Source organism: Zygosaccharomyces rouxii (assembly GCF_000026365.1).
Source record: "Zygosaccharomyces rouxii strain CBS732 chromosome G complete sequence".
In the NCBI taxonomy this organism is placed as follows: domain Eukaryota; kingdom Fungi; phylum Ascomycota; class Saccharomycetes; order Saccharomycetales; family Saccharomycetaceae; genus Zygosaccharomyces; species Zygosaccharomyces rouxii.
In genome coordinates, this window is record NC_012996.1 from 102,053 (window position 1) to 128,130 (window position 26,078).

Consider the following 26,078-nt stretch of genomic DNA (forward strand, 5'->3'; position numbering starts at 1 on the left):
CTCATCCTCATTCCCCTTTTCTTTTCTCCACAAGTTCTATAACTTATAGAATAATATAAATTTTGGGATGTATATACGATACGCAAACGGAATTTTTTTTTAAAAAGCTTCTTCTAATCCATATCTTGGGAATCCCAAGTTATTTTGACCTTTGGTGAACAAAGTCTATCTCTCAGCTTTCTTCTCGTTTCGCCCTTCTTCGCATATGCTCTCAATCTACTCTTAAGAGCAGAAAGTTCTTGACCATCTTTTTTTTCAACTTTACCGCCGAAATCTTCTGCCATTAAATCTGAAATTCTTCTAGAGACTTCTTTATTGGATGATCGATTGGTTGAAATGATTACAGACTGTTCTTCAAGAACGTGCAACTTTTGGTTTAGGAATGTTCCATACAAGCTCTTCAATTGCTCAGTGCTATTAATGTTGTAAATTTGAGTGCGTACTTTCCAACCTGCAAGATCCTTTGGATGGAAAAAACTGGGGTATTTGAAATTTTTAAAATTACGGTAGTAGTCTTGATTTAATTTTGCAATAACGTAGTCACAAGACTCTGGTGTCAAAACCTTTTGGGATGGCCGTGCAAAGCCAGGAATTTTAAGCTCTTTCTTCTGGGATTCCCTATATTCATGAGACACTTTAATTTGAAAACCAACTATTGAGTCACCTAGATTTTCTAATAGCTGTTGATTTTCCTCACGTATATGAGCAAGTTGCTGGGAAATTGCATTGTTATCCATATCTTTCGTTAGGAGTGGTTTATCCTCGTAATCATCAGGTAATGGTACGGCTACCACTTTCAAAACAGGTTTTTCCACAGATCTCAGCGACTTGGAACCATTTGTATCTTTACTCGTAACGGTTTGCATCATAATTTTACATTTTTGCCAATTCTTGATGCCTTTAGAATTTAACAAATTCTTTACATGCATTAAAATATTTTTGAAGAGATGGATAGATATCTTGAATTCCTTATCTGCGACTGCAGATGCCACTTTCCTTGCATCCCGCTGCTGTTGCGTAAAAAAAACTTGATCACCATAGATCGATCTCAAATCATGGTTCTTGGATGACAGTGCAAAGTTAAATTTAGAATCGTAGCAAGAATGAATAATGAAATCCAAATCCTCTAGCGGTAAGTACTGGAATCCAAACATCCTAGCGATATTGTGATACGCAACGAATATTCCATCCATCTTACCAATTCTTGCCTGCAGGGAATATTTCAACAACGTGCTTCTAACCAATTCGAAAAATTCTCTTTCCAATGATTCAAACTCTCCAAATACTCTATCAATCTCGTAACCAGTGTAATTGTTGTTACTCTCCACAAAGGACAAATCATGCCTGATAGCGGCAACAGCCCTAGTCTTCAAATCAAACACACCAGTCCCTGGAAGCTTGGAATCGTATGCATCTAGCTGAGACCTTAAAAGAAATGAATCCACTTGGGAATAGTGGTAAGATTCGGGCTGACTCTGCGCTCTATCAGTAAGAAATTCCTCCAATGAATGGCCCAGTATCGACAAAACAATTTCCCTATCGAGACTTTTATCAGAATCAATAGAGGTAACCTTATCATCCAATTTTCGCAGTATAAAGCTTGCTGGTAATTTAGCACCTTGTGTATACGTCAAATGTTTGTCGGGAAATCTTCTCGATAACGGCAGATCCACTGCGTTGAGTGGTCTAAAACCAGATAACAAGAAATGCAGCTGTGATAAGGAGGATGTCATAGAACTGGTAGAGGAAACGTATTCACTTTTAGAAATTTTTGCCATCCTGTGTAAAGTCTCATCTTTATGTGGAGTAATAAACGGTAATTCACCATCGTCCTTTGGTTCCAGCATATCAGGTGCAATCATTTCCAATTCAGGCTCAAAATTGTAGACACCGGTTCTTGAATCTTGCAATTGATGTAAAGTCAACGGCTGGTAGAGTACTCTTGCCAAATCGTGAGTCAGCCTTGGTGGTTTAGTTTTAACCAAACTCTTATCGTTTTTAGTCCCCAGAAATTGCCCGTTTTCTGGATCCACACTCATCTGCTGTACATTATTCACACTAGCCACTATCGAGGCATCAGGAATATTAGCGCTACTACTGCCTTTATCGCTATCTGGGTTTATAACATATCTTTTGGCAGGTTTCCGTCTCAATTTGGACCTAGCAAACGAATGACCCCGGTAAAAGTACCTGGTACGAAAAAGTGATGTGCGGTACATCGAACTCAGTGGCCAAAGAGGTGAAACCAAGCAAATTATTGGCTGGTAATCCTCCAGAATACCAGTGGTTTCAGTGCATCTCATTTCTTCAAGATTCTTAATAGTGTGAAAATCACAAATCGTTCTGCACGGCTCATCTCGACCATATCGGGAAGAAGGTTTTAAGGGATCTTCAACAGTCTCTAAACAACAACAATAGTAGTTCAGCGATAACAGCCGGTTAAGAAAGGCACGAACAGGATGTCTCAGCTATTAAATCGCAGTTTCATATGATTCAAAGACTTTCACTTTAGTGCAGTTGCATAAACTCTGCTCGAGTGAATGCTTCAAAAAGACTAAGTTCGAGAGATGATAGCAATACCCCAAAGGATAAAGGGGTTCTAATGTTTACGGGGAACGATTGATATCGCACGGATGGCAGAAGTGGAACTATAATTCCCGGAATTAGTAAAGTAATTCATGGCGCTTACGATCAGGAATGATTTCGTATATAACCAACCAACTACACTACAGTATAAGGTAGAGGTGGTGGAAGCAAGCATCGCATTGGTGCAACTGTAGAACAGTATCGAATTGCGTAATCATGTATCTCAGGAGTGCTTTCAAGAAATGTACCAGATTTTATTCTGCAGCTGTCCCACTTCTAAAAAACTCAAATGGAATTGGATTTGATGTGGCTGCTTTGCGTGATAGTGGAAGGATTATCAAGGCATTGTCAAATGATAAATCTACTACTATAACATTTGTGAGTGATGATTTGCCAGACGGTAAACCATACACTGTTGCCTTCAATAATCTGTTCCTGAGAGATTCCTCAAGATCGCCAAAATCCGTGGATCCAACTACAGGTCAAAAATTACTTACTACAAGTCAGTTATCCCGTAATCCACTGTCTACCACTCCCATAAGTGTGCAAGTGACACCGGAGGGTAAGTTTGTTAGTATCAAATGGGAAGATGGCGATAGCTACAATTATCCATTGGAGTTTATCTATAAATTTAAAGGCTCTTCTTTTGTCACCGAATCGATGAGAATCACCTCACCTAACCCAAAGACTTTGTTTTGGGACGAGGAGACCTTGAACAACCATAGGGATGAAGTAATGGGGACAGATTATGAGGCATATACGCACGATGATAACCATTTATATCAGTTGCTAAGGACTTTACAAAAATTTGGCATAGTCTTTATCAATGGTGTTCCTCAGGGCGATCATGGTGCTATTAAAAAAATCGCAGAGAGAATTGGCCCCATCAGGAATACATTTTATGGTGAAACTTTTGATGTGAAAGGTGCCAATAATGAGACCCCCAACATAGCTTATTCAAATCTAGCACTGCCGCTTCACATGGATCTACTATACATGGAAAATGTGCCAGAATACCAACTGCTACACACAATCAACAACCCAAAGGAGGGATCTGGTGGAGTTAACGTATTTGTCGATGGATTTAGAGCTGCAAATGAAGTTCGTGAATTGGATACTATATCTTACCAGGCGCTGCAAAACGTGCCTATCAATTACCATTACAGTAGAGGTGATAAGAGATATTATCAATCAAAACCTATGATCGAACACCACGAGTCACACAAGGGGAACACTCTGGATGATTACTTTGACGGTTTGATAAAAGCCGTTAATTATTCACCGCCATTTCAGGCGCCTTTTACCTTTGGTATCCACGCCAAATCTCCAGAATCTGACGCTTGCAAAAGTAAATTAGCTGAAAGGCACATGTTCAACGATTTTACAAACGGTCTCGAGCTTTTTGAGGACTGTATAACTGATAAGAGCAATCAGTTTGAAATTAAGTTGCCGCCCAACAGTTGCGTAATCTTAGACAACAGGAGAGTCTTACACGCGAGAAGTGCTTACTCTAGCGATTCTAGGTGGATCAAGGGCTGCTACATGGATAAAGATACGATTATAAGTAGATTGAATTATTTACGTGAGAAGTTTTTATAAAAACCAACTTAACCTCCAACACATTACTTTGAAGAATCAAAAAAGTTGAAAAGAAAAGATGGGAAAAGGCTTGATTGATTATATGAATGACTGCAGTACCAAAGATGATTTATACAAATCACTCTTGCCGCGGACAAGAACCATTCACATGAACATGTATGATGAGGACATCAGCGGCACTATCGAAACCATACTAAGCTTAACAAAAAACTCTTTGGAGCAACATCAGCAACCAGTCAACATACTTATAAGGACTAAAAGCAAATCCCCCATATCTCTAAAGTTTCCAGACCACGGGTTATATTCTTCAGTTGCCGCCCACCAAAATTCCAACCGAATTGCAATCATGTTAAACCTTTTACAGACAATCCAGGAGTGTCTCACGAGTAGTACTGTCAAGACTAACCGTGATCTGTTTTATTCTAATGTGGAATTGTATGGGAAACAGGTAACAGTAGATCGCTGGATAAATACTATTGCTCAAAGCTTGGAACTGACCAACGCTAGAGATAACCTAAATGTGATTCCTGCACAAAAAGGGTTAGTGTTTACTACGCAAGAGATAAGAATACTGACCAAGGGCAGTGAAGAACGTATCAACCCCTACCATTCTAGTTTGATTCCCCATATGGATCAGAATTCCCTGTGTCAGATCGTGCCAGGAAGAAATGCGACTACTCGTCTCTTAGTGCTGGAGAAGGAAGCAGTATACAACCAACTAGTTAACGATGTGCAATACAGCCCCTCCTACTACGACGACTGTATCATTGTCACTGGTAAAGGATATCCAGATTTTTTGACCAGACTGTTCTTACACAAGCTACAAGTTTCGACAACCGCCATTGAACGCTGGGAAATCTATACAGACGCTGACCCTTATGGTGTCGATATTGCAATGAAATACGTGCAAAATGTTAAGGAACCTTGTAGGTGCAATAAGTTAGTGCATAGGGGAGTTTTTTTATTCCAATTGATGTCAAATCAGCGGCAGCAGGTTCAATACCTTCCAATGACCCAAAGGGACACCGCCGTTGCCACTAGAATACTACAAAGAGTGACAGAATCAAACCTTCCAAACATGACAACGGTTCAAGAGCTACAGAGACAGATTTTCCTCCAGAAAAAGGCAGAAATGAACGTTATGGGCAGGGAAACCTACCTAGGGCAAAAATAAGACCGGAGAAAACAGATGGCGACAGTTATAAGGCCCTAAAAATCCATGCTGATCCTCTAAAATTATTATGAGATATTCCATCATCTTATTGTAACGCGTAACTTTGAGAAATACGTGTCCATACACTGGAAGGTTGAAAAAAAAATAAAGAATTAAGATGAAAAACTACAAGAAATCCCGAACAAAACAAAGCAACGAAGGAGAAGTGGAATTAGAAATATTATCAGGTGTCAAGAATTTTTTCTATTTGATTCCCACCTTCTCAATTGACACGTTGACACAAAAGTATAACTTTTTTTGAGAGGTCATAACGACATGCAATTGCAATCAATTTTGCCCCATCTACTTGCAGTTATCTGTTGCTGTCTGATTCCAGCGGTGAAAGCTGAATCTTCCAATTATGCACCATTTTCCATAGCATTGCCAGCTTTTTCAAAAGAATGCCTATACTATGATTTAACAGATAATGAGGATTCTTTAGTTGTCAGTTATCAAGTTTTGACTGGTGGAAATTTTGAAATTGATTTTGAAATTACTTCTCCAGATGGAACTAAAATTATCTCTGAAAAGCAAAAGAAGTATTCCGATTTTCTTTTGAAATCATTTGGTTTAGGCCAATACAGTTTCTGTTTTACCAATTCATACGGAACTGCTTTGAAGAAAGTGGAAGTTGTCCTTGAACTAGAGAAGGGAAATTTAGGTATCCCAGACGAAAACAGTTCACCACAAGATGCAATCTCTAATAATGCAATTGAAGAGATCGACAGAAATTTGCAAAAGATTACTAAGGCCATGAATTATTTGAGGGCAAGAGAATGGAGAAATATGTACACCGTGGAATCAACCGATTCCAGACTAACTTGGTTATCACTACTAATCATGGGTCTCATGGTGGGCATAAGTGTCCTACAAGCAGTGGTCATTCAATTCTTCTTTAAAGTTCGTTCGAAGAACTACGTATGATCGAACTAAAGCCAAAACTCCTGTGTTGTTATGTATGTTATATGGCATACCAATGAAATGCATTTTTTTTTCTCACTTACTATTATATATTGACAGCTGCTAATATAAAGGTCAAGAGGAATGAAACTTTAAAACTTGGTCTTTCCCACACTAAAGTGTTAAGATCAATAGATTCTCTACTTGTCTTTACAGTGAAACCTTGTAATAAACGTTGAGTAGAACCCTTATCAATAACACCTCTATTTTGTAAAAACTGTAATCCCAAATAGGCTGAAGCACCTAGGAAGACCAGTAATGATGAAATTTTACCAACTACGACCCCTAAAAACACACCTAGGATTGATCCGTAGCATAGTTGTCTGTAATCCAATTTACCATTGAAACGACTTCTAGCTCTGGTTGTCTCAGGTTCTCTTGATGGTAATCCAAGTTCTTGGCCCTTATGTAGTGATGCTGGTGAATTAACCTCCACAATAGCATCGTTATAAATTGTTTTACAGACCCATGGTGTACCAATGCCAATTGATGCTGCCAATGTTAATCCGGTCGCAACTTTTGTTGGCCTCAATTGGAATGCAGAAAGTGTAGCCCTTGTACTTGTTGGTCTAAAAGTAGTGCTAATACCCCTGGAGGATGTTGTTTTAAAGATGTTTAATAGCGTACGTGGTGCGGTAAAAGGTCTCATACTGGGGAATTTGCTTAACTCAGATAGTTGGACTTACTCGAGGATTCTTTATGTATTTCTATTATACTTAGGAACAATGAGAACCGTTTATCCCCTTTCCCCACATCCTTTTTATATCCAATATCTTGAGAGCAAGTTTAACACGGGGAGGTACAGTTCTTTCAGCCCTTTTGCGAGCCACGTAAACCGTTGTTGAATCAACAAAACGGTAAAACCGAATTGTTGATAATTAGCGCGTGTCTAAATAATATAAAGTTCTATATCTATACCCAATTTTGTAACTAACAACACGCCCTTGTGTGAACAATAATAATAGTAGTAATAATAATGAATGATTGTATAAATACAATTTCCTTCTCTTTCAATAATAAAAGTGATGGCGATCAGTTGATATATTAATATCTGTGTAATTTAGTCTTCATGATTTGTTTAACTTAGTTAATATTTTTTAATTTATCTTTGTTGTTGATTGTACTGTAATTGGGCTCCAGCAGCAGTCGTCTCAAAATCCTTTGTTCTCGAAGGATTTGTCACTTTAAGACCTTCGTCATGAGATGATATGGTTGAGTTGTTTGAAGATAATATAGCTGTTGGGACCGCTGCAGTTGTAGTTGTAGTGGTGGTGGAAGAATGGAAAGGTACCCCACCTACTGGTGCCTTTGCTGGCGCATTACCACTAACTCTCAATTTTTGCACATATTCCTCTAAACGGTGCCACTCTTCTTGTCGTTCTTGCTTACGTTTTTGAGTTTCTTTAACGCTAGAGATGTACAATGAATTACAATTTTCGTAAAGTACGGGGTTTGTTTCTAGGAAAATCTTTAAAGCCTTAAAAGCCATAGCATGGATGGCTCTATTCCAAGAGCCAGAATTAATTGCTTGTTCAACAAGCATATATGGATCCGAGGTTCCATCTTCCTCATTTGCCGTATCTATCTCCAATTGTGAAGTTAATTCGTAGAGCGCCGGGAAAATGATCGGTAAAATCACTTCAGCGTTTTCAATGCATAGGTTCAAAAAATATTCATTATTCCAATAACTTAAAACTTTTTCAGCCACTTGGAAATGTGGCGATGAAATGCATTTTGCCAATTGAACAAAAAGTGGAACTTCCACCTTAATAAATTCTAATGGTTCAATGACTTCAAAAATATCTTCAATTTCGTTTAAAAACATAATTTCCTTTGTCGAATTAATCTTTGGCCAATAACGTAGTAGACCCATGACAACTTCTTCAGTTAGTAACGGTTCCTTTTCCAAAAATTGCACAATACAATAGGCCAATTGTGGATGGTATAATGATAAACAGCGAACTTTATGCAGTGGAATTAAGACCCTAACTAAGAAAATCTTGTGTTCTTCCTTCAAAGGTAAAGCAAATCCGTTAATAATAGACCCCAAGATCTCTAAAAGTTCAGCAACACCGTTGAACCTTTCAGTTTCATAGGTGAATTGTAAGAAAATGTTATTGATGGACCGGCGAATAAAGCTTCTCAATGACAAAAATTTCCCATATATTCTATGCAATGTGGTCTTGAGACAGTCTCTTTCTCTAATATCCTCACTATCAAATAGTTCTAACAATTTAATGATAAAATCTTGATCGATGTACTGCTTGGCAATTTGATGGTTGAAATCAGGACTTTCCACGAATCTTAGGAAAAATTCATAAACTAGTTGCATGTGCGGCCATGCCAATTCATTGACCGGCTCGTCTTCGTCAGGATCATAAACATCACCGATTGGGTTTACTGGAGGTGGGATGGGCCTGAAAAGGTTGACTTTAAACATGGCAACCACATGAGCGTACATTTCATGCGTGTAGGTGAATCTATTTGTCACGATAAATTCAATTAATTCTTGTAAAGTGGTACGCTTGATTTCTTTACCTTGAATATCAAAGCTGGGATCGTTGAAATCAAACATAGTATTACATTGATCAACTTTAGCGATGAAAAGTGGGATTGTTTCCTCTGGTGAAACTGATTCAAAATCAGGTAACTTCGCCAATTGTGTATAACGTGAAGGTTCAAATCTTGATGATGAATGACGTTGAGGTATCTTAATGAGGTCTAATTCACTATCAGGGTTTAATTTAGTCGGCGTGGGTAATCTTTCAAAAGAATGAGACGATCTCGGAATATCTATACCCGTTGGCGACGATGGTGATGCTTGAGGTCCAGCGAGATCCTTTGCTGAGCCTGTCATGGAAGCAGCACTAGATTGTAAAGGAGATGCAAAAACGGGTGGGGATCCACCACCACCACCACCGCCGCCGCCCGTAGGAGAGCTGGGAGGTACTGCCGCAGTAGCACCAATAAAAGTAGGTTGAGAACCATTTGCAGAATTCGTCTGTGGTGAAGCGTTTGGCTGTTGTTGTCTTGATCCATCTCTAGTGACCGTTAAGGTTGGTGTGCTTGAACCATTGTCTGATCTCGAGGTCGTTCCAGGTCCTGGAGTAGTAGACCCACCGCCGCTCGTCCTTGAACTGCTAGAAACCGGTGTCGCATTTCTACTATTATTGTTTGAACCTCTTGAAGATGAACCATTACTACCACTAGAACTGGTTTTTTGCTTGTTTGAATTAGATGAGGAAGAATGTTGCTTAGAAGAGGACGAAGACGAACCAGAGCTCCCTTGTGGATTTCTGGTTTTTTCTAATGAAGATCTATTACTCGAACCGCCCCCAATACCGGTATTTTGAGCGGAACTCGAGTTAGAACTTGTCGATCCACTTCTACTAACACCTCCCGACGTCGAGGACTCCTTCTCCTTGTCTTTCTTCTTATTATTTGTGCTGGAAGAACCACCAGTCGCCTTTCTTATAAGCTTTTGCTTAAATCCACGCATCATCTTGCAAAGAAAGAGAAAAAAAAAATGGTTTTAAAGGGAATTCTCTATCCTATTATCCCAAGCGAGCTTTATTCTTACTGCCGTTATAGTTACTATTGTTCACTATTATGCCAAACCTAAAACACTAGCAACTTAAAACAGCTCCTTAGTTCTTTTTTGAAAAGGAAGAATCCAACAGCGGCAACAGCAGCTGAATCAATGGCAATAAATAGGATTCAATGATCCTTAAAGATAAACAACAGGAAACTAATCCAACCTCTAGCTTAGGTTTTATAATTTCCAAAGTTACTCGAGTTTTTACTCTGACAAGAAGCTGATAGATTGAAAGGGGGGCAGAAGAGAAAGTTGAACGTGTTGTTGTTTTCGAACAGGTATTACCCGGACACATTCCGTATGGATCCGTATCACGTGACACAGGGTCCTCTTATAGGTATACTGGTAAACTATATGGGCTTCAAGAACACTGCAAATCGTCAATTGTTCTAGACAATGTATTCCGAGTTATTTATCCAGCTATTTATTTACTTACTCCATGCATTAGTTTATTTTCAAGAGTTCTGGAGCCTTGTAATAAATCATCAGGTATGCCGTGAAACCTTTACCGTTTGGGTCCAATGTACCGTCTTCATTAATTTCGCCTTCACCGAATTTAAATTCTTGAACGACTTTGTAGCCGAAATATTCGTAAACGGATTTTGCATGCTCATTAATGGCCTCTAAGATACATGCGCAATTATCTTCGTCAGCCCTTTTCTTATAATCCTCTAAGATTTTCCTCACGGAACCTCTGACGTTGCGTTGTGTAGGATCTTTACCAATCATGAAAAGGTAGTAATAGTCCATTCCCGCTGGTAATACTTCCAACTTGCGCTCATCTAATCTTTCGAAGAAAATTTCGTTAAATTTGGGATCATCACTGTAGGTATGTGGTAGATGACGTCCAGGCGACGACCAAACACCAACGGCATCAAAATCCTTGGCCTGCACGACTTCACCTCCCAAGTCATGGTACCATGCTATCAAATATGTTAGCATTGCATTTAAGCGGCATCTGGACATTGGTTCATCTAATGATAGTTTGAAAAATTTCCTTAGCAAATAATCATTAGCTGATGAATCTGCAAATGCCCTACAAAGCGTCTTAGAAGCCTGATCCAATTCTTCAAGACTATCCAGTGGTTGGACGGTTCTTGAATGTTTCCCCGTCTCGAGGTCAATCGAATGTGTTGGTGGAGTTAGAGCTGACATTTAGTGGTTGTGTTCAGGTATTATATTGATGGTCTCATTGAAAGGAAGTAACCTCTGAGCAATCTCAACAAGTGGGAACACCTTTAGTTTAAATATTCTAGAGCGACCGCACTGATCAGTTTGTATTTGACGCCTTTGAAGGCTTATGCTTCCCAGAGTAGCATACGATGAGCCCTTGAGACCAGTATGACTCTTTTGAACACCGCGATTAAGCAGATTTGATGGCGGGTTCGGTCAAATCCCGCCGTGAAGGAAAAATATACCCGGAACTAGGGCTCACTTTCAGCCAATTAGGGTTCCGTCGCAACAGGCTGCCGTAAGCAGCAAAAAAAGAAAAGAGCCAGGTGTCAGTGTGTCACTCATATAAAAACAATAATAGAATGATGTAAAATATACATGACAAATATATATATATAGTGCCGTTATATAATCAAGGCAAAAGCCAAACGAATAGATGCATGATCACACAGCCTTGTAACCTGTACTGTAATCGGTAGACAGAATAGCGTCCAAAACTTCAGGTCCAACAGCGTCAGCATACTCTTCATCGTCCAAGTTGGATTTAGGACCATGGTATTCCTTTTTCTTGTAGACCCAGTAATATATCAGTGAGAGGAGCCAGGTACCAGGTCCAATGACACAAGCGTAGTTCATATTTTCCTTGTTAATGCCATTCTTTTGAGTTGGGAACATAACCATAATGATGATGAATGCCATAAAAACCACTGTGGTCCAATTGACCACCGGTGACCAAAATTTACCCAAATAAAACGGACCAGGTCTGAAGACATCTCTGCCCCAGGTAAGTCTTAAGAAGTTGGGAGTTACCCACGCCAAATAGTTACCTGCGATGGCAAGACTGAAAAGTGCTTCAGCGGCAGCATCATCGATTAGAATCAATAGACCTAAAACTAAGGACATTAGCCCACTACAGATAGAAGCATAAAAGGGAACATGGAATTTAGAATCAACCTTCTTCAAAATGTTGGATAATGGCATACCGTCATCCCTTGCGAAAGCCCATATTTGTCTTGAAGCTGCAGTCATGGAGGATGCTCCCATCAAAAATTGACAGAAGGCCATTAGAGCTAAAAATGCAATTGTCCAGTTTTTACCCAGCGAATCAAATATAATCTGTGCCATACCCAATTGGTAAGGGCTATTCATAACACGGTTCATGTCCTTATCAATACATGCCATCAAAACAATGTTAATAACCCATCCTAAGATCCAACATACAAAGATCGACCCCATAATACCAATGGGGACAGCTTTGGAGGCATCCTTTGCTTCTTCTGCCTGATGTACACAGGAATCAAAAGAACTAATAGTCCAAACAATAGGTGTAAACCCAGCCAAGAAAAATTGCCAGCCGTTAGACCAATCGCTCAAGTTCTCAAATTTGCCAAAGATGAAGCTCCCATCGTTAAATCCACCACGATTAACCTTCGTACCAATGGGTAGGGCAATCAAAAATAACACGATGATAAACAAATTCGAGTAGATACTAATGGATTGCATCTTTGCTAACCATCCCGATGCAACACACGTTACCATGATGGTGAGGATCACACATCCCGCATACACACCATACAATTTACCTTGGGTTATATCCCAGTTCCCATCTTTGGAAACAACAACGGCGGCCAGCACCTCTTCTGCAAATCCGTAATCGATGGAACAAACTCCTGCAGCCAAAGCTAACGAATTTCCAATACCAATTACAAACGATATCGCTGCTTTATAACCTTCAGGCGCATAATGATAAGTCCAGAAATAAAGACCACCGGCCGTTGGAATTGCGCTTGAATTCTCGGCCATGGTTACACCAACTAAAAAGATGAAGATACCGGCAATAAACCACCCCCAAACTGTAGAAACTGGACCACCAGCAAGACCGTCATCTAGTTCACTGGCAATCGAGGGCAATAGACCCATGATTGAGAATGCAATACCGAAGACCTGTAAAGTGGAAAATTTTCTTTCCAGTTCAGGCTTATACCCAATTTCTGCCAACAACTGATTATCATCATTAGAGGTAGCTGCATTGATGTAATTTACCTCACCTGCTCCAGTTCTCGAACGAATAGATCTGATACGACCTGCAGATGTATAAACTTGTACGTCACCTTTCCCAAGGGAGGGGACTGGAGATATCCTCAGACTTTTACTGTCAGACATCTTGTGCTATTTCGGCTGTCGGTTACCGTCGCATTCCAAATGGAGGTGAGATTTAATTGAATATTCCATCCATTTTTTATATTATACTCGTATCCATCCTTATCAAGGGTCCCCAATCAAAAACTTAATCAATCTTATCGATGTTGAGATCCCGCCATGACAACTGACATCAAAAGCGTATCGTTACCATCATTGGACCATTGTTGAGCGAGCGGAAATCCAGACGGCAACATCCACCGCGATAAATGAAAAATTTGAAAATCATTGCGAATGATAAAAGGATGGACGACAAAAGCCTTTAAAAACTTTTACTTCACTCTCGAAGACTACTATCGTAAAGCAAATCATTGCTTTTACGCAAGTAGTTGCATCTTGCAAATGCATAAACACTGTCAAAGAAGAAAAGAGAAAACTGCTGCAAGAGCCAGTGGGCTCTGGGCAATTACTGCTTGGAAATTTGACGTAATTCTCGAACTGGAAAGAGAAGAGACCTAATTTCATGGCAAATGATGAACAATTTGATAGTCGATCAGTAGCAGAACATTTTGATGTTGAGATAATCCAAAGAATATAATCAGAACCGCTACTCTGAGCCATGCTTAGGAAAACTTCCTTTAGTAGAACTACAGTCTTGTCTTACGTCTTCTTGCACCTTCACGAGCCCAGAATTCATCTCTGTAGATTTCCCAACCTTCTCTGACCTCCGCACTGAATGCCCTTGGATTGAGGACCAGTTTGACGTCGACAGCACCTATTCGAGGTTGTGATCGTATAGTTACTGACCTCCAAAATGTCACTAGGGCGTTAGATTCACTTAGCCTTAGAGTCTTGGTCAGCATGTAGATGTTTATGAATGCCACATTACGACTAACAAATCTGACGTAATCTGTAAACTGTTCATTCCATGTAGAATGAACTTTAACCAGTTTAACGTTAAATTGTCGAACGCCCTTGTTTGTGGATGTAAAGAACCTTCGAGGAATGACAATAGTTCTCTTGTACTCACCTCCTAGATGGAATAAAGCTACAGTAATGGCTATGAACAGCAGCAGAAACTGTAAAATGAACCTATGGAATCCTGTAATGGCATCATGGGTGAAATACAACTCATAAAATGCAAATCCAGCAACCCCTGCCAATGAAGATAGGAAAAGTGTGAATTCCCATTTGAGGATTTTTTGCCTATGAGCTTGATGCCTTAAATCGTCTTCTAGTATCAACAGATTCCTAAAGATCTTGGACGCCGACGTGATATCACTCGAACTCTTGACATTCTTACCACTAGAAGTCCTACTGCTCGACCTTTTACGTTCACTACCTGCTTGTGAACTAATACTGCTGCCACTGACGTTCAATCTACTGCTACGAGCAGTTGATGTCGACTTTTTAGATACTTCCAAATTAGCCTCCGTTTCGTCCAACTTGGACTGGAGATTCTCCATCGATCAAATTGTATCTCGAGAGTTCAACCTCAGTCTATCACGACGTCACTAAGACGATTAATCCAAGTGGAATTTTTGATGGTTTGTATACCAGTTCTTTTAGCCTTGAATGCTGTTTAACATGTGGATAACATCATTAGGGCGATGCGCTCTTTCATGATGATGCCCAAGAAGGAACTCTCTGGCAAAGGGAAGAACCAAAAGCTCTAGGCTCCCAATATTGAAGCTGGGAATTATTGCCCTTCTGACCGCATCCAATTGAATAATGCTAGACTATATGGATTACGTTCAGAGACAGTTTGAAAAGAGCACTGATTGGAATTACGATAATAGCTATGCCAATATTTTGGCCAGTTCGAGGAATATACTGGATTTCCCAGTCCCCAACCAGTTCAAGTTCCAACTATCGAACAATTCTACCCCTCATACGTTTAATACCATGGAAGTCTTTAGTAGAAAGATATTCAACGGTTCGATGACTTACCTATATACAGATGCTGAGAACATGGATAAATTGGTACACGATTCTAATTCTATCAGTTTACAAGATGTGACGGACACTTACAGATACGTACAACCTTATTACACGCATAAGCCCAGTTCTAATGGTGATAATCATGTCAGATCGCTTTACTATGGGAAAATGTCATATCCAAGTCCCAATCTGGAAGCCATGCTCATCAAAAGGCTCAATGAAAGTACGCAACTGACGTTACAATGCGTTAGTAGCTTTAATGGATTTAACATATTGACAGGTTATTGGCAACATGATACTGGTAGGAATAGACATGAAGTGATAATGTCCACCAATGACCTCTTATGTGGATACAGGTATCTACACAATTTCTTGGGGACACCTTCCAAGTTGAAGACATCATTGTACAATAATTTTAGCCTTTCTTTAGGTGGCGAAGTATGGTTAGGTATAGTTACTTTGAGTCCTGGATGTTCCACTACTCTAAGGTATTGCACACATTCACCCACCACTGGTAGACCACAGACTTTGACGCTAACGTGGAATCCACTTTTTGGTCACATTTCCTCCACTTATACCGCAAAGACAAGTTCATCATCAACATTTTCTACCAAATACGATTTTAACCTGTACTCAATAGAATCAAACCTTTCATTTGGATGTGAATTTTGGCGCCGTGGGTACCAAGAAAGTTCACCTCAGTTACAAGAACAAATTAATGGGCATGCGTCTGAACCTAAAGATCGTATAATGTACTACCACATGATGGCACCCGATAGTAGGAACTCAATATCACCAAGAGCCAATTCGCCACAAGAACGACAATTACTGGAAGATTTAACCATTGCATTCTCTTCGTCTTTAAAGAAGATCGACAAAGAAAAATCCATGATAGAACAGTTTGAGAATAGAATTAATCAATCAAATTTTACTAGCGTTTGGAAACTAAGTACCTCATCAAAAGATAAAAACCTACGACTGCTTTGGGAAGGTAAATTTAAAGGGTTTCTTCTCTCAGCAGGTACAGAATTCTGTAAGACTAATCCACGAAACGAAATTAATGAAGTTCCATCAACTGAAAATAAGTTAACATTTTATCCCAACAAATTTGGTATCCAATTACAATATTCTACTTAATTACTTAATTAATAAATCTAATTATTTCTTTTGACGTTTACCTCTCAAATCGTACTCATGCTCAGTAAGATCAACTCTTACACTTTCTGCAAGATCCTTATCATCGTAACCATCCAATCGATACCATAAATTGTAACCTGACAATTTAGTCCCCACGCTCAATATGCTACTCATTTCCTTTTGTACTTTCTCCAGCGGTTCCACGCTGTGAACCATTATGGGATTGAACTTCTTATGAATTCCGGAGAAAACTACTGTCATTGGTGTAAAAAGTGGCGAAGGACACATCTCATCACCGTATACATCGTATTCTTCTTCAATGGCTTTCTTCTCCTCATCAGTTTTTTTACCCTTCGTCATATCTTTAATCCTTCTATTTCTATACCTGTCAATCTCCTTTTTGTTATGCACCATAATCCATGAAAGTTTATAGTCATTGGACTCTTCGACATACTCCAACACTGCATTACGCGGCAGCATGTATCTTGCATGAGTATACTCTGTAAATTCTATAATTATTTGGGCATCTTGAACGTATTTTTGCTGAAATGCTGTCAATTGCATCGATTTGTCTTCCTCCTCGTTAACAGAACCTCTAGGTCTTCGCCTACGCTTAGGTTCCTTATCTTTATCAGGCTCCGCCATAGATGCATTAGTATCATTATCTTCATTCTTCACCATGTTATGTGCTTCTTCCTTTTTCTCTTCCTCCTTTTTCTCCTCCTCCTTGACTACAACTTTGATGGCATTATCCATCTTTTCTTCTTTGAACTCTTGTTCTCTAACCTGTTGTTTCTCCACTCCAGGTTCAGGAGCGTCCTTCTTTGCTTGTACTAAACCAGGCGGAGGACTCCATCCCGGTGGAGCTGGCATCTTCCTGGCAACTTCTATGAATTTTTTGAACTCTTCAACCTGCTCCAAAGTTGCCTCACCATTGGCCACTGTTCCCATAAGGGTATTCAATCTTGAATCTTTTTGCGCCATCAGGTTTAAATTTGCAATCATCTTGGGGTCATTAACCGATTGATTCGTAGGTGGAGGAGATGTCTTTCTCAAGGGTGAAACTACAGTACGAGGTGCAGAATCTCCAGTTTTCCTATATTTTTTATGTTCCTCTTTAGATTTTTTAACTTCTTCTTTTCTCTTCAACTTCATGGCCTCCATCTCCTGCTTAGCCCGAGCCTTATTTTCCTTATGCATTTGCATTATTTTTTCCTTCTCCTGCTTCTTCTGTAACTGGCTCTGCTTCTTCTCCTCTACTCTTCTCTTCTTTTCCTCTTGATCTCTTTTCCTCCTTTCCTCTTTCTCCTTTCTCTTTGAATCCTGTTCCTCCTGCCACCTTTTTTCTAGCTCTTCATTCTTCAGAATAAATAGTCTCACTGGGAACTGATGAGGTCCTCCCATCATATTACAGTCGCACATCTTCTGCATCTTATCACGAATTTGCACGGTCATCGCCTGCGACATAGCATCTTGCTTATTTTGATTCGACTCCTCCTTGATAGACCTCGCTGGCTTCGAGAAGTAGAGTTCAAACATCTCACCACGAACCCAAGTCCTTCTAGATATTACCAACGAATCGTAAAGCACAGCTGAATCTCTAACCGACAGCGGATGTGTCAATGCTGAATTGTATTGAGGCACCTCCAAGGAACACGGCAGACCAGCAATAATATCAAAAGGTCTACCATTACCGTTGAATTTACCGTAAGAGCCCGTCTCACTATCGGACATTCCAGAATCGCTGTTATCTTTCTCATCATCAACTCTTCTACTTCTCTTACCGCGCCTGCCAGCAGTCTTAGCAGGCCTCTGAGTTTCTTCAGGAGTGGAATCTGGTCTATGGCGAGACCTTAATATCACCGGCATGGTTCCAGAGAGATTGGCTTTTTACTTTCACACGGCTTTCTTGCCTTGTAGTAATGTTTAAGAAGTTGATGTACTTCTTTACAATAACATCATCCATTATAAGAACTTCACCATCACGTGTAAATCGAGAAGGCGGGCATTAAGGCATCAGTGGGTGCTGGCTAGTGGTTAGATCGCTATTAGAAATATTGCTTCAGTCAACTGAACAGCTTATCACCATTTGTTGGGTGTATTAGTCGGCTCTGTTACTGCGTTCAAAAGTCCATCAAATAGACTACAAAGATAAGAGAAAAGAACCCGTTTTAAGCTGGTCTACGATGGCTTCTACAACGTTAAATCTGGCAGAATACGCCGAAGATGGTCCTGCTTCCAAGAAGCTGAAGTTGGGTACCGTCGATTACTCGCCATTTCATCCCGGTGCTATAGTGAAGATGAGATTAGAGAATTTCGTTACTTATACATTGACAGAATTCGATCTTTCGCCGTCTTTGAACATGATTATTGGTCCTAATGGTTCTGGTAAATCTACATTTGTATGTGCGGTCTGTCTTGGTCTAGCAGGTAAACCAGAATTCATCAAGAGAAGTAAAAGAGTGGAGGATTTTATCAAAAATGGGGAAGATAGAGGGTCAATTGAGATTACTTTAAAGAATTCTCCCAAGGTCGAAGGTATGCCTGGTGTAGATTCGGAAGCTGACACAATCAAAATTACAAGAGAGTTGATCAAATCCAAGTCTAAATCCCGATATATGATAAATGATCGTGTAGTTTCTGAAGAAGATGTTAGATTGCTTGTATCGAAGTTGAACATCCAATTAGACAATCTGTGTCAATTTCTTTCTCAGGAACGTGTAGAAGAGTTTGCAAGGTTGAAATCGGATAAGTTACTGGCAGAGACAACTCGATCCATAGATGCAAAATTACTAGACGTGCTAGAACTTTTAAAGGATTTACAAGCCAAGGAGATCAGTTCTCAAAGGGAATTAGATTTAAACAAGCAAAAGTACGATGAATTGCTAGTTCAAAAGGAGAAATTGTCGGAATCTGTAAAGGCTTTCAAAGAACTGGAATCTAAAAAAAGCGAGCTTGAACTACACCTTCAACTTTTACCTTATGCCAAGCTAAAAGACCACAAGGAAAAATTGGCCGATTATAAGAGAGATCTTGATCAGGCCAAGGCTAATCTAAAAAGTTTGCGTAAGGACAAAAAACCCTTCAGTAACGCCAAGCAGAATCTTGAGGAGAGGTTAGAGATACTTTCAAATAAAAGGGATCTCAAAGACAAACAATTGAAAGAGGACCAAGCATCTTATCGAAGAGTTGAACAAGAATTGGAATCAATTAGGGAGGAAATTGAAAAGAAGGAACAACAAATAGAATACTATCGAAATAGAACCAAAAAATTGGAAGAGACAGCAGCAAAAACTAGAGAAGAGTTAGAAAATAAATATAAACTTTTGGAAACAATTGAATTACCTTCACAATCGGTTTTTGATGAAATAACGAGCCAAAGACATGATTTAATCCTCAGGGAAGCTAATTTAAACGAGTCCATCTTAGAACTTGACAATAGAGCAAGTGGTATCAACCACAATATGAGACATTTGGAGAAACAGATGGATAACAGATTAAATTCGTTAAACAGCAATGATAGAATTGGGGTTTTAGATCAAAATCCGGATTTGAAAGAAGTGAAAGCTGCCGTATTATACATTAGAAGCAGACCTGAGATGCGCGGCAAAGTATTAGAGCCGCCAATAATGTCTGTTTCTGTGACAAATCCAGCATTTGCACGATATTTAAATCACTGTGTGGATTATAACACGAGCAAGGCATTTACCATAGTGGATGCCGATAGCTACGAGCAATTTAGTGATGATGTTTTGAAACGATTTAAAGTGAACTTGAGAGAGTTAAATGATGCTAATGTGAGACCACCGTTAGATCGGCAAGTACTAAGGAATGCAGGTTTCGAGAGTTATTTGTCAGATTTTGTCACCGGTGACCAAAATGTCATTCGTATGCTTTGTCAAATTTGTAATCTGCATACCGTCCCAGTTTCCAGAAAAGAGTTAAGTTCTGAACAGTTATCAAAATTATCTAAACCGGCTAAAAATGGCGAAGTTCTATTCAGGAGGATCATCCATGGGAACAGAGTTGTCGATTTCAGAAAATCCTTATATGGCAGCAAGCAAGTATTTTCAGTGGATAGTAATATCAAAAATACTCAGTTTTACAACAAATCTGTCATGTCAGAGGAACAAAAGACTCGGATCAATGAAGAGGTGGCTCAATTGAAGTCTAGACACGTTGGGCTACGTAATGATCTGGATGAATTATCCAGAGAAAAAAATGATCTTAAACATCAACTGAATGACAATAATTTGAAGAATGACATGATAGCCCAACGGGCGCATTCCCTCAATGAAATTAGGAAAAAACACTCACTGACAAAAAGCAATATTGAGAGTTTAGAGGTTAAGATTAGACAAATAACCTACGAATCAAATAAAGATGTTACACAAAAAATTAAAGATGTGGAAGCTGAGATATCAACACAACTTCAAAAGCAAACCAGAACTTTACGAGAAATGGTCTCTCTTGTCGGTAAGATGAACCAACACCAGAGAGAATTGGCGGATGCTGATATTGCAGAACTTGAAGCTCAAAATCTGAATATTTCTATGAACGATGTTCTTCGTTCCTTCATTGAGCGGGAAGCAGAGCTCGAAGAAGAATATGCTGCCAAGAAAAGGAACGCCAAAGAGATGCGTGATACTGATGAATATCGAGAATGGAAATCTCAAATTCAGACTTATGATGAAGAAACAAAAGATAAGGTAAATGACCGTGCTACCAATTATGAAGAGAACCATAATTTTAACGTAACTTACATCCAAGATATTATTGATAGATTAGAGTCTGAAATAGGCATGCTAAATCACGATGAGTCTTCTGTAACTATTCTATCACAAGTGGAAAAGCAGCTACGAGGTCTACAAAAAACGTTGCCTCGACAAGTCGAGGAATTGAACGAAATAAGAAATCTCTTGAGAGAGAATCAGCACGTTTTGGAACCCCAGCTGGATGCTATGATAAGTAATATTTCCACAAGGTTTTCCAAATTATTTACAAGCGTGGGTAGTGCTGGTACTGTCCATTTAGAGAAGCCTCACTTGTTTGCTGAATGGAAGATTGAGATTATGGTTAAGTTTAGGGACAATGCAGTTCTAAAAAAGTTAGATTCCCATACCCAATCAGGTGGTGAAAGAGCAGTGTCAACGGTCCTTTATATGATTGCTTTACAAGAATTTACAACAGCTCCTTTTAGGGTCGTGGACGAAATCAACCAAGGTATGGATTCGCGAAATGAAAGAATAGTGCACAAGTCGATGGTAGAAAATGCTTGTGCAGAAAACACTTCACAGTACTTTCTAATTACTCCAAAATTGTTAACGGACTTGTACTATCACGAAAAGATGAGAGTACACTGTGTCATGGCTGGTCCATGGATTCCTGATCCAATGAAACGGTCAGATATGATTAATTTTGGACAAACTTCCAATTACGTATTTTACTCATAAAGACGTAAATTACTATATGCTCGTAAATATTTGAACTTTATCAATTACACAGTTACTTCTAATACTCTTTTCAAGGGCTCAATCTCCTGTTCATGACCTTGCTTGACGTAAACTAGAAAATATGGAGTAGCGGTATTCCCCTCTGAGAAATTAAAGACTTCACTCTCAGGAACCTCTGTGATAGTTTCATCGTTGTATTTTCTCCATATGCCACTTTTATAACGGTCCTTGATATAAATCCAATAATGACCATAACTAGCCTCTCCTCTGTGAATGAATACAGCGAAAAGTGAGTATCCTATGCTTTTAAAGTCATCAAACTGATGAGAGATCTTACTCTCTAATTGTGTTATATTATGATATAGCTGCGACAACTCATCATTAATCCCCAAAACAATATTATCTAATTCTTGTGCCAGACCAGTCCTGTTATCAATTTGAATGCCTTGAGTTTCAAGAACATCTGACTTTAAGAAGTTGGAAGTCTCAATTAAAGCACCCTTTCTTGATAGTCCCAACTCATTCTTGCTCAACAGCTCACGTTGCCTTCCCTTCAGGCCATTGAGTTCCTGCACCAATTTTTCAGTCTCTCTTTTGCGGTTAATCAACACAGGGTTATTAGTATCACTGTACCTATCCATGTAAATAGTTTCATTGAAAGGCAATGGTGCAACAGACTTGAACGGCATGAACCGCTCGCGATCATAGTATACTCTCTGGATTTGAATCTGTAGAATTGTTGGGAAATCTGTTACAGCAACTGTTCTCTTGACATCACCGTATTCTTCCAATTTCAAATACTCATCTCGGAAGTACAAGTCCAATGCATCATAGATATCCTTAGGATGGTCACCAATATTAACCAACAACGATAAAAAGCGTTCATATTTGGTACGAACTTGGGTTTCATCTTTCAAAGGAATAATATTCTGCTTTATATTACCATAGAACAATTGTTTCACCAAATCATTTTGTTCATTGTCATCACCCAAGCTTATCGGATCAGAAGCGCTTTCCAATTGAAATAAAACGTTTCCAATGCACTCCGTGACATCTTGTTGTCTCCCCATTTCCAGTGCATTTTCAAGTTGATCGGAACTTATCTTAGCCACACGAGTCGAAGTGTTCATGGCTACCGCCTTGTTGGAATTGTTACTTGAGGATCCACTGTCGGCTTTTGTAACTTTCTCTTCTTCAGCAGGACTGTCAGTCATAGAAATATCAACATCAACATCATTCTCGCCTGCTTGAGAATTGTCGAATTCATTGATCTTACCGTCGTCATTAGAATTTTTGTTAAGCTTTGAATGATTATTAGGGTCAGAATCATCGTCCAAATCTATGAGCAAAGGTTCATCATTAGGTGGTGGTGAAGGTTCAGAATCGATATTGACGTAATTCTCTTTCTCAACTGGAGCGTTTGCATTAGCCTGAGATGCGTTAGGTAGTTCGAATTCTACTCCTAACCCACTGGGTACAAATGCCAAGTAGGCAAGTTCTTTTCTTGGAGTGACGCATCTGTCTTGGGCATGAATCATAGAATCAAACAAATCACGAAGTTGGTAGACAAACTGTACCGACCTTTCAACTTCCGCTTCAGTAATTTCTCTACCACCAATTCTTCTCGAAGCATATTCTTGATTGTTCAAGAAATGTTGGACAGTATTACGATAATCCAAAACGTATTGTCTTAAAGATGAAATCGAGAAATAGTATTGTAGAAGCGAATTCAAATAACAGGTATTACCGATGTTGTTCAACCCGGTAGGCCAATTTTCAGCGGGAAGACATGATGCATCAACTGTGCCAGTGTCAATAAAATGTGAGATCAGTTTAGAATTTCGTTCAAATCCAATCTTGGACAATGCGCCTTTCAATTTCAAAAATTGATCGGCGTCAAATACTGGTTCTTTATACCATTTACGTTGAAAAATTTCTAAGATTGTATCATCACCCGCATTCTCATTAACTTGCAGGACGGAAAGGGCATCTTGGTAAGAAAATTGATCAGGACCAAAATACTCTTGAAATTCTTCGGATTGCTGCACCAGGAAATTGAAAAGTGCTAAACTTCTTGAGTGAACAGCAATAGTGTAAAGTGCCCTATCACAATCAATTTTTAGACCCGGCGAATCGTTAACTTTGACTGTGTATGCCGTTTGAATAATATCATCATCAACAGATTCATCGACTTCCAAAATCTCATATGCCTGTGTCACATTTCTATAGGGTTCGTAATCAGCATAAAACTTCAATTTTGGAGATTTTTTAAACTTAGCAAGCAGCCTCAAGGAATTTTTTAACTCTGCGTGTCTGTTGGGATTTCTTGTACTGGCGCTTTCATTCTTGTATATTGATAATAGAACACTATCATTCAAGTTATGCGGGTCAAACTCTTTGGAATCGATTTGGAAAACGCCCAATGCATGATCTAATGCTTCCTGGCCGACGAAATCTTGTTTACCACAATAAGCGATTAACTGATATGCACCTTTCCTGTTTGCTATGAAATTGAGGGCATCAACATAGACCCCAACGTTTTCTGGATCTAACGTACACTGTGCCTCATAATTGCGAATAATATCCCTGTCGATGTAATTGTAACAAGCTGACAGATCTATGAAATGATGATCTGAATCTAATGGAGAACTACTTTCTGTGCTGAAAATAGCCCTGTATTCACCCAAAAGTTGAAACCAGAACATGGTCGAGAAGTTAGTCTGCATCATGCTAAAGATCCGATAAACTTTAGGATTTCTATTAACGGCTTCTTGCGACAGCAATCTGATGGAGACTCTACCCAAGAAGATCAATTCCAGGCATCTTCTAGTAAAAGACTCACGAAGTCTTCTCACTTTCCAATCTCTATGGTAGTTGGTCAAGTCAGGTGGGGCGTACTCTAGAATATCTTCACCTGTTTCCTCATCTTTTTCAACATGAAGTTCAAATCCGTATTTGGAGGTCAACCAAGTGGGGTCGATATGTGAGTTGAGAGAAACATTATTTGGATTGATGGTTTTCCTCGGTTCCTCTGAGCTTTTCCTATTCAATGGTCCCTTAAATATTTTAAAAAGAGTGTTGATGCAATCAGGTTGCGTGGGTATTCTTGTTGGATCAAGAGAATCGAACCTGTTACAAGCCATCTCATATCTATTATTGATAGATTCTTCCTTAAATGCATCTCTTTCTTCGTCTGAATCAAATTCTGGTTTGAAAATTTCGATTAAAATCAATTTGTTTGAATCACTGGACACATAGATGGCATAATCCAACAATTGTGGATCCTTAGAATCAAATGTTAAAAGATCTTGCTTGTCATAAGGATGTATTTCACTTTCATCCAGAGAATGATAATGTGTAATACCTGCTTTTTTCTTGGTGCGTTCAAGGACATCCCTGGTCTTTACCGTTACTTTTAAATGGAAAATCGGTAAAGTTGCCAAATTGTTAAATGTCGCCACATTTTGTTGCGTTACATCTATAAGCACCCCCATAAAAACTTGCAAATGGTTATGCTGAGGACACGACACTGAATCATATTCGAATTTTGTCTGAAGTACAACCTGATCAACAAGTGAACCCAAATTATAAGCCCTGGTTTTACCCACTTTCCTCGAGTATGACAGCACCGGCGATTTTAATATCCCATTGCTTAGATCAGAATAAAGAATCGAATGGTCATCAGAATTGATAAATGACAGATCGTGTAGAATATCGTCCAGAAGCCTGTCAGCCGTTTTAAAAGGAAAACGGGCAGCAGCCTCAGGATACAGAGGAACTTTACCGGAATCTTGAGTATCTAGCAATTCATTCTTACCTGGATCTTCAGAAATCTCACTTTCACTCATCGTTTCACCAATTTGTTCAGTTTCCACCAATTCAGGTGGTAAATCACTACTGGAGGCTACGCCTCTCGCTGATCCACCAACTGCTGGTTCACTAGATTCGTCCTTCAGCAGCATCAACTCAGTAAAACCCCTAAAAGAACCAATTTCGATACCTCTACTACCATTTAATGGTGGTTCTTATATTGAGAAGGAGACACTTCCTTTAAGCACTTACCTGCATTCCTACACTTACACTCAACACCAATGTTCGTACATAGTGATCACCTAACCAAATCGGATTGTAATAATGAAGCTTAGCCGCCAAAAGCTACCACTTAGCCCTTATCTGACCTAACCACTTGCTCTAGCTATCTTGCAATATATTTAAAGAATTTTGTTTCTGGAATTTAGCCCTTTTTTAAGATAAACTCGGAAAGACATTTAAATATATCTAT

General features: G+C 39.2%; 13 protein-coding genes and 1 non-coding gene across 14 annotated transcripts; 6 read left to right on the forward strand and 8 right to left on the reverse strand.

Moving 5' to 3' along the window:
* Positions 1 to 113: 113 nt before the first annotated feature.
* On the reverse strand, positions 114 to 2,303 carry PET127 (Pet127p; the record flags this gene model as incomplete). The annotated part of the gene is made up of 1 exon (XM_002498016.1): positions 114 to 2,303. One exon carries the CDS (start codon positions 2,301 to 2,303, stop codon positions 114 to 116), a length of 2,190 nt encoding a protein of 729 aa, XP_002498061.1.
* A 499-nt stretch (positions 2,304 to 2,802) lies between these two features.
* AIM17 (Aim17p) lies at positions 2,803 to 4,185 on the forward strand (the record flags this gene model as incomplete). The annotated part of the gene is made up of 1 exon (XM_002498017.1): positions 2,803 to 4,185. One exon carries the CDS (start codon positions 2,803 to 2,805, stop codon positions 4,183 to 4,185), a length of 1,383 nt encoding a protein of 460 aa, XP_002498062.1.
* Positions 4,186 to 4,243: 58 nt separating this feature from the next.
* SPO11 (DNA topoisomerase (ATP-hydrolyzing)) lies at positions 4,244 to 5,359 on the forward strand (the record flags this gene model as incomplete). The annotated part of the gene is made up of 1 exon (XM_002498018.1): positions 4,244 to 5,359. One exon carries the CDS (start codon positions 4,244 to 4,246, stop codon positions 5,357 to 5,359), a length of 1,116 nt encoding a protein of 371 aa, XP_002498063.1.
* Positions 5,360 to 5,674: 315 nt separating this feature from the next.
* On the forward strand, positions 5,675 to 6,322 carry ZYRO0G01386g (emp24/gp25L/p24 family protein; the record flags this gene model as incomplete). The annotated part of the gene is made up of 1 exon (XM_002498019.1): positions 5,675 to 6,322. The coding sequence occupies one exon, from the start codon at positions 5,675 to 5,677 to the stop codon at positions 6,320 to 6,322; it is 648 nt and encodes a 215-aa protein (XP_002498064.1).
* Positions 6,323 to 6,404: 82 nt separating this feature from the next.
* Positions 6,405 to 7,007, reverse strand: FUN14 (Fun14p; the record flags this gene model as incomplete). Its single annotated transcript, XM_002498020.1, has 1 exon — positions 6,405 to 7,007. The coding sequence occupies one exon, from the start codon at positions 7,005 to 7,007 to the stop codon at positions 6,405 to 6,407; it is 603 nt and encodes a 200-aa protein (XP_002498065.1).
* A 453-nt stretch (positions 7,008 to 7,460) lies between these two features.
* Positions 7,461 to 9,860, reverse strand: RTS1 (protein phosphatase 2A regulatory subunit RTS1; the record flags this gene model as incomplete). The annotated part of the gene is made up of 1 exon (XM_002498021.1): positions 7,461 to 9,860. One exon carries the CDS (start codon positions 9,858 to 9,860, stop codon positions 7,461 to 7,463), a length of 2,400 nt encoding a protein of 799 aa, XP_002498066.1.
* A 537-nt stretch (positions 9,861 to 10,397) lies between these two features.
* On the reverse strand, positions 10,398 to 11,108 carry ZYRO0G01452g (uncharacterized protein; the record flags this gene model as incomplete). Its single annotated transcript, XM_002498022.1, has 1 exon — positions 10,398 to 11,108. One exon carries the CDS (start codon positions 11,106 to 11,108, stop codon positions 10,398 to 10,400), a length of 711 nt encoding a protein of 236 aa, XP_002498067.1.
* Positions 11,109 to 11,570: 462 nt separating this feature from the next.
* On the reverse strand, positions 11,571 to 13,289 carry ZYRO0G01474g (uncharacterized protein; the record flags this gene model as incomplete). Its single annotated transcript, XM_002498023.1, has 1 exon — positions 11,571 to 13,289. The coding sequence occupies one exon, from the start codon at positions 13,287 to 13,289 to the stop codon at positions 11,571 to 11,573; it is 1,719 nt and encodes a 572-aa protein (XP_002498068.1).
* A 498-nt stretch (positions 13,290 to 13,787) lies between these two features.
* On the forward strand, positions 13,788 to 13,887 carry SNR50. The gene has a single exon (XR_002648428.1). It is a non-coding gene; the product is annotated as a snR50 (small nucleolar RNA).
* Positions 13,888 to 13,912: 25 nt separating this feature from the next.
* SPO7 (Nem1-Spo7 phosphatase regulatory subunit SPO7) lies at positions 13,913 to 14,731 on the reverse strand (the record flags this gene model as incomplete). Its single annotated transcript, XM_002498024.1, has 1 exon — positions 13,913 to 14,731. The coding sequence occupies one exon, from the start codon at positions 14,729 to 14,731 to the stop codon at positions 13,913 to 13,915; it is 819 nt and encodes a 272-aa protein (XP_002498069.1).
* Positions 14,732 to 14,996: 265 nt separating this feature from the next.
* On the forward strand, positions 14,997 to 16,343 carry MDM10 (Mdm10p; the record flags this gene model as incomplete). Its single annotated transcript, XM_002498025.1, has 1 exon — positions 14,997 to 16,343. One exon carries the CDS (start codon positions 14,997 to 14,999, stop codon positions 16,341 to 16,343), a length of 1,347 nt encoding a protein of 448 aa, XP_002498070.1.
* A 21-nt stretch (positions 16,344 to 16,364) lies between these two features.
* On the reverse strand, positions 16,365 to 18,212 carry SWC3 (Swc3p; the record flags this gene model as incomplete). Its single annotated transcript, XM_002498026.1, has 1 exon — positions 16,365 to 18,212. One exon carries the CDS (start codon positions 18,210 to 18,212, stop codon positions 16,365 to 16,367), a length of 1,848 nt encoding a protein of 615 aa, XP_002498071.1.
* Positions 18,213 to 18,529: 317 nt separating this feature from the next.
* SMC5 (DNA repair ATPase SMC5) lies at positions 18,530 to 21,796 on the forward strand (the record flags this gene model as incomplete). Its single annotated transcript, XM_002498027.1, has 1 exon — positions 18,530 to 21,796. One exon carries the CDS (start codon positions 18,530 to 18,532, stop codon positions 21,794 to 21,796), a length of 3,267 nt encoding a protein of 1,088 aa, XP_002498072.1.
* A 44-nt stretch (positions 21,797 to 21,840) lies between these two features.
* UBP2 (ubiquitin-specific protease UBP2) lies at positions 21,841 to 25,758 on the reverse strand (the record flags this gene model as incomplete). The annotated part of the gene is made up of 1 exon (XM_002498028.1): positions 21,841 to 25,758. One exon carries the CDS (start codon positions 25,756 to 25,758, stop codon positions 21,841 to 21,843), a length of 3,918 nt encoding a protein of 1,305 aa, XP_002498073.1.
* Positions 25,759 to 26,078: the final 320 nt, after the last annotated feature.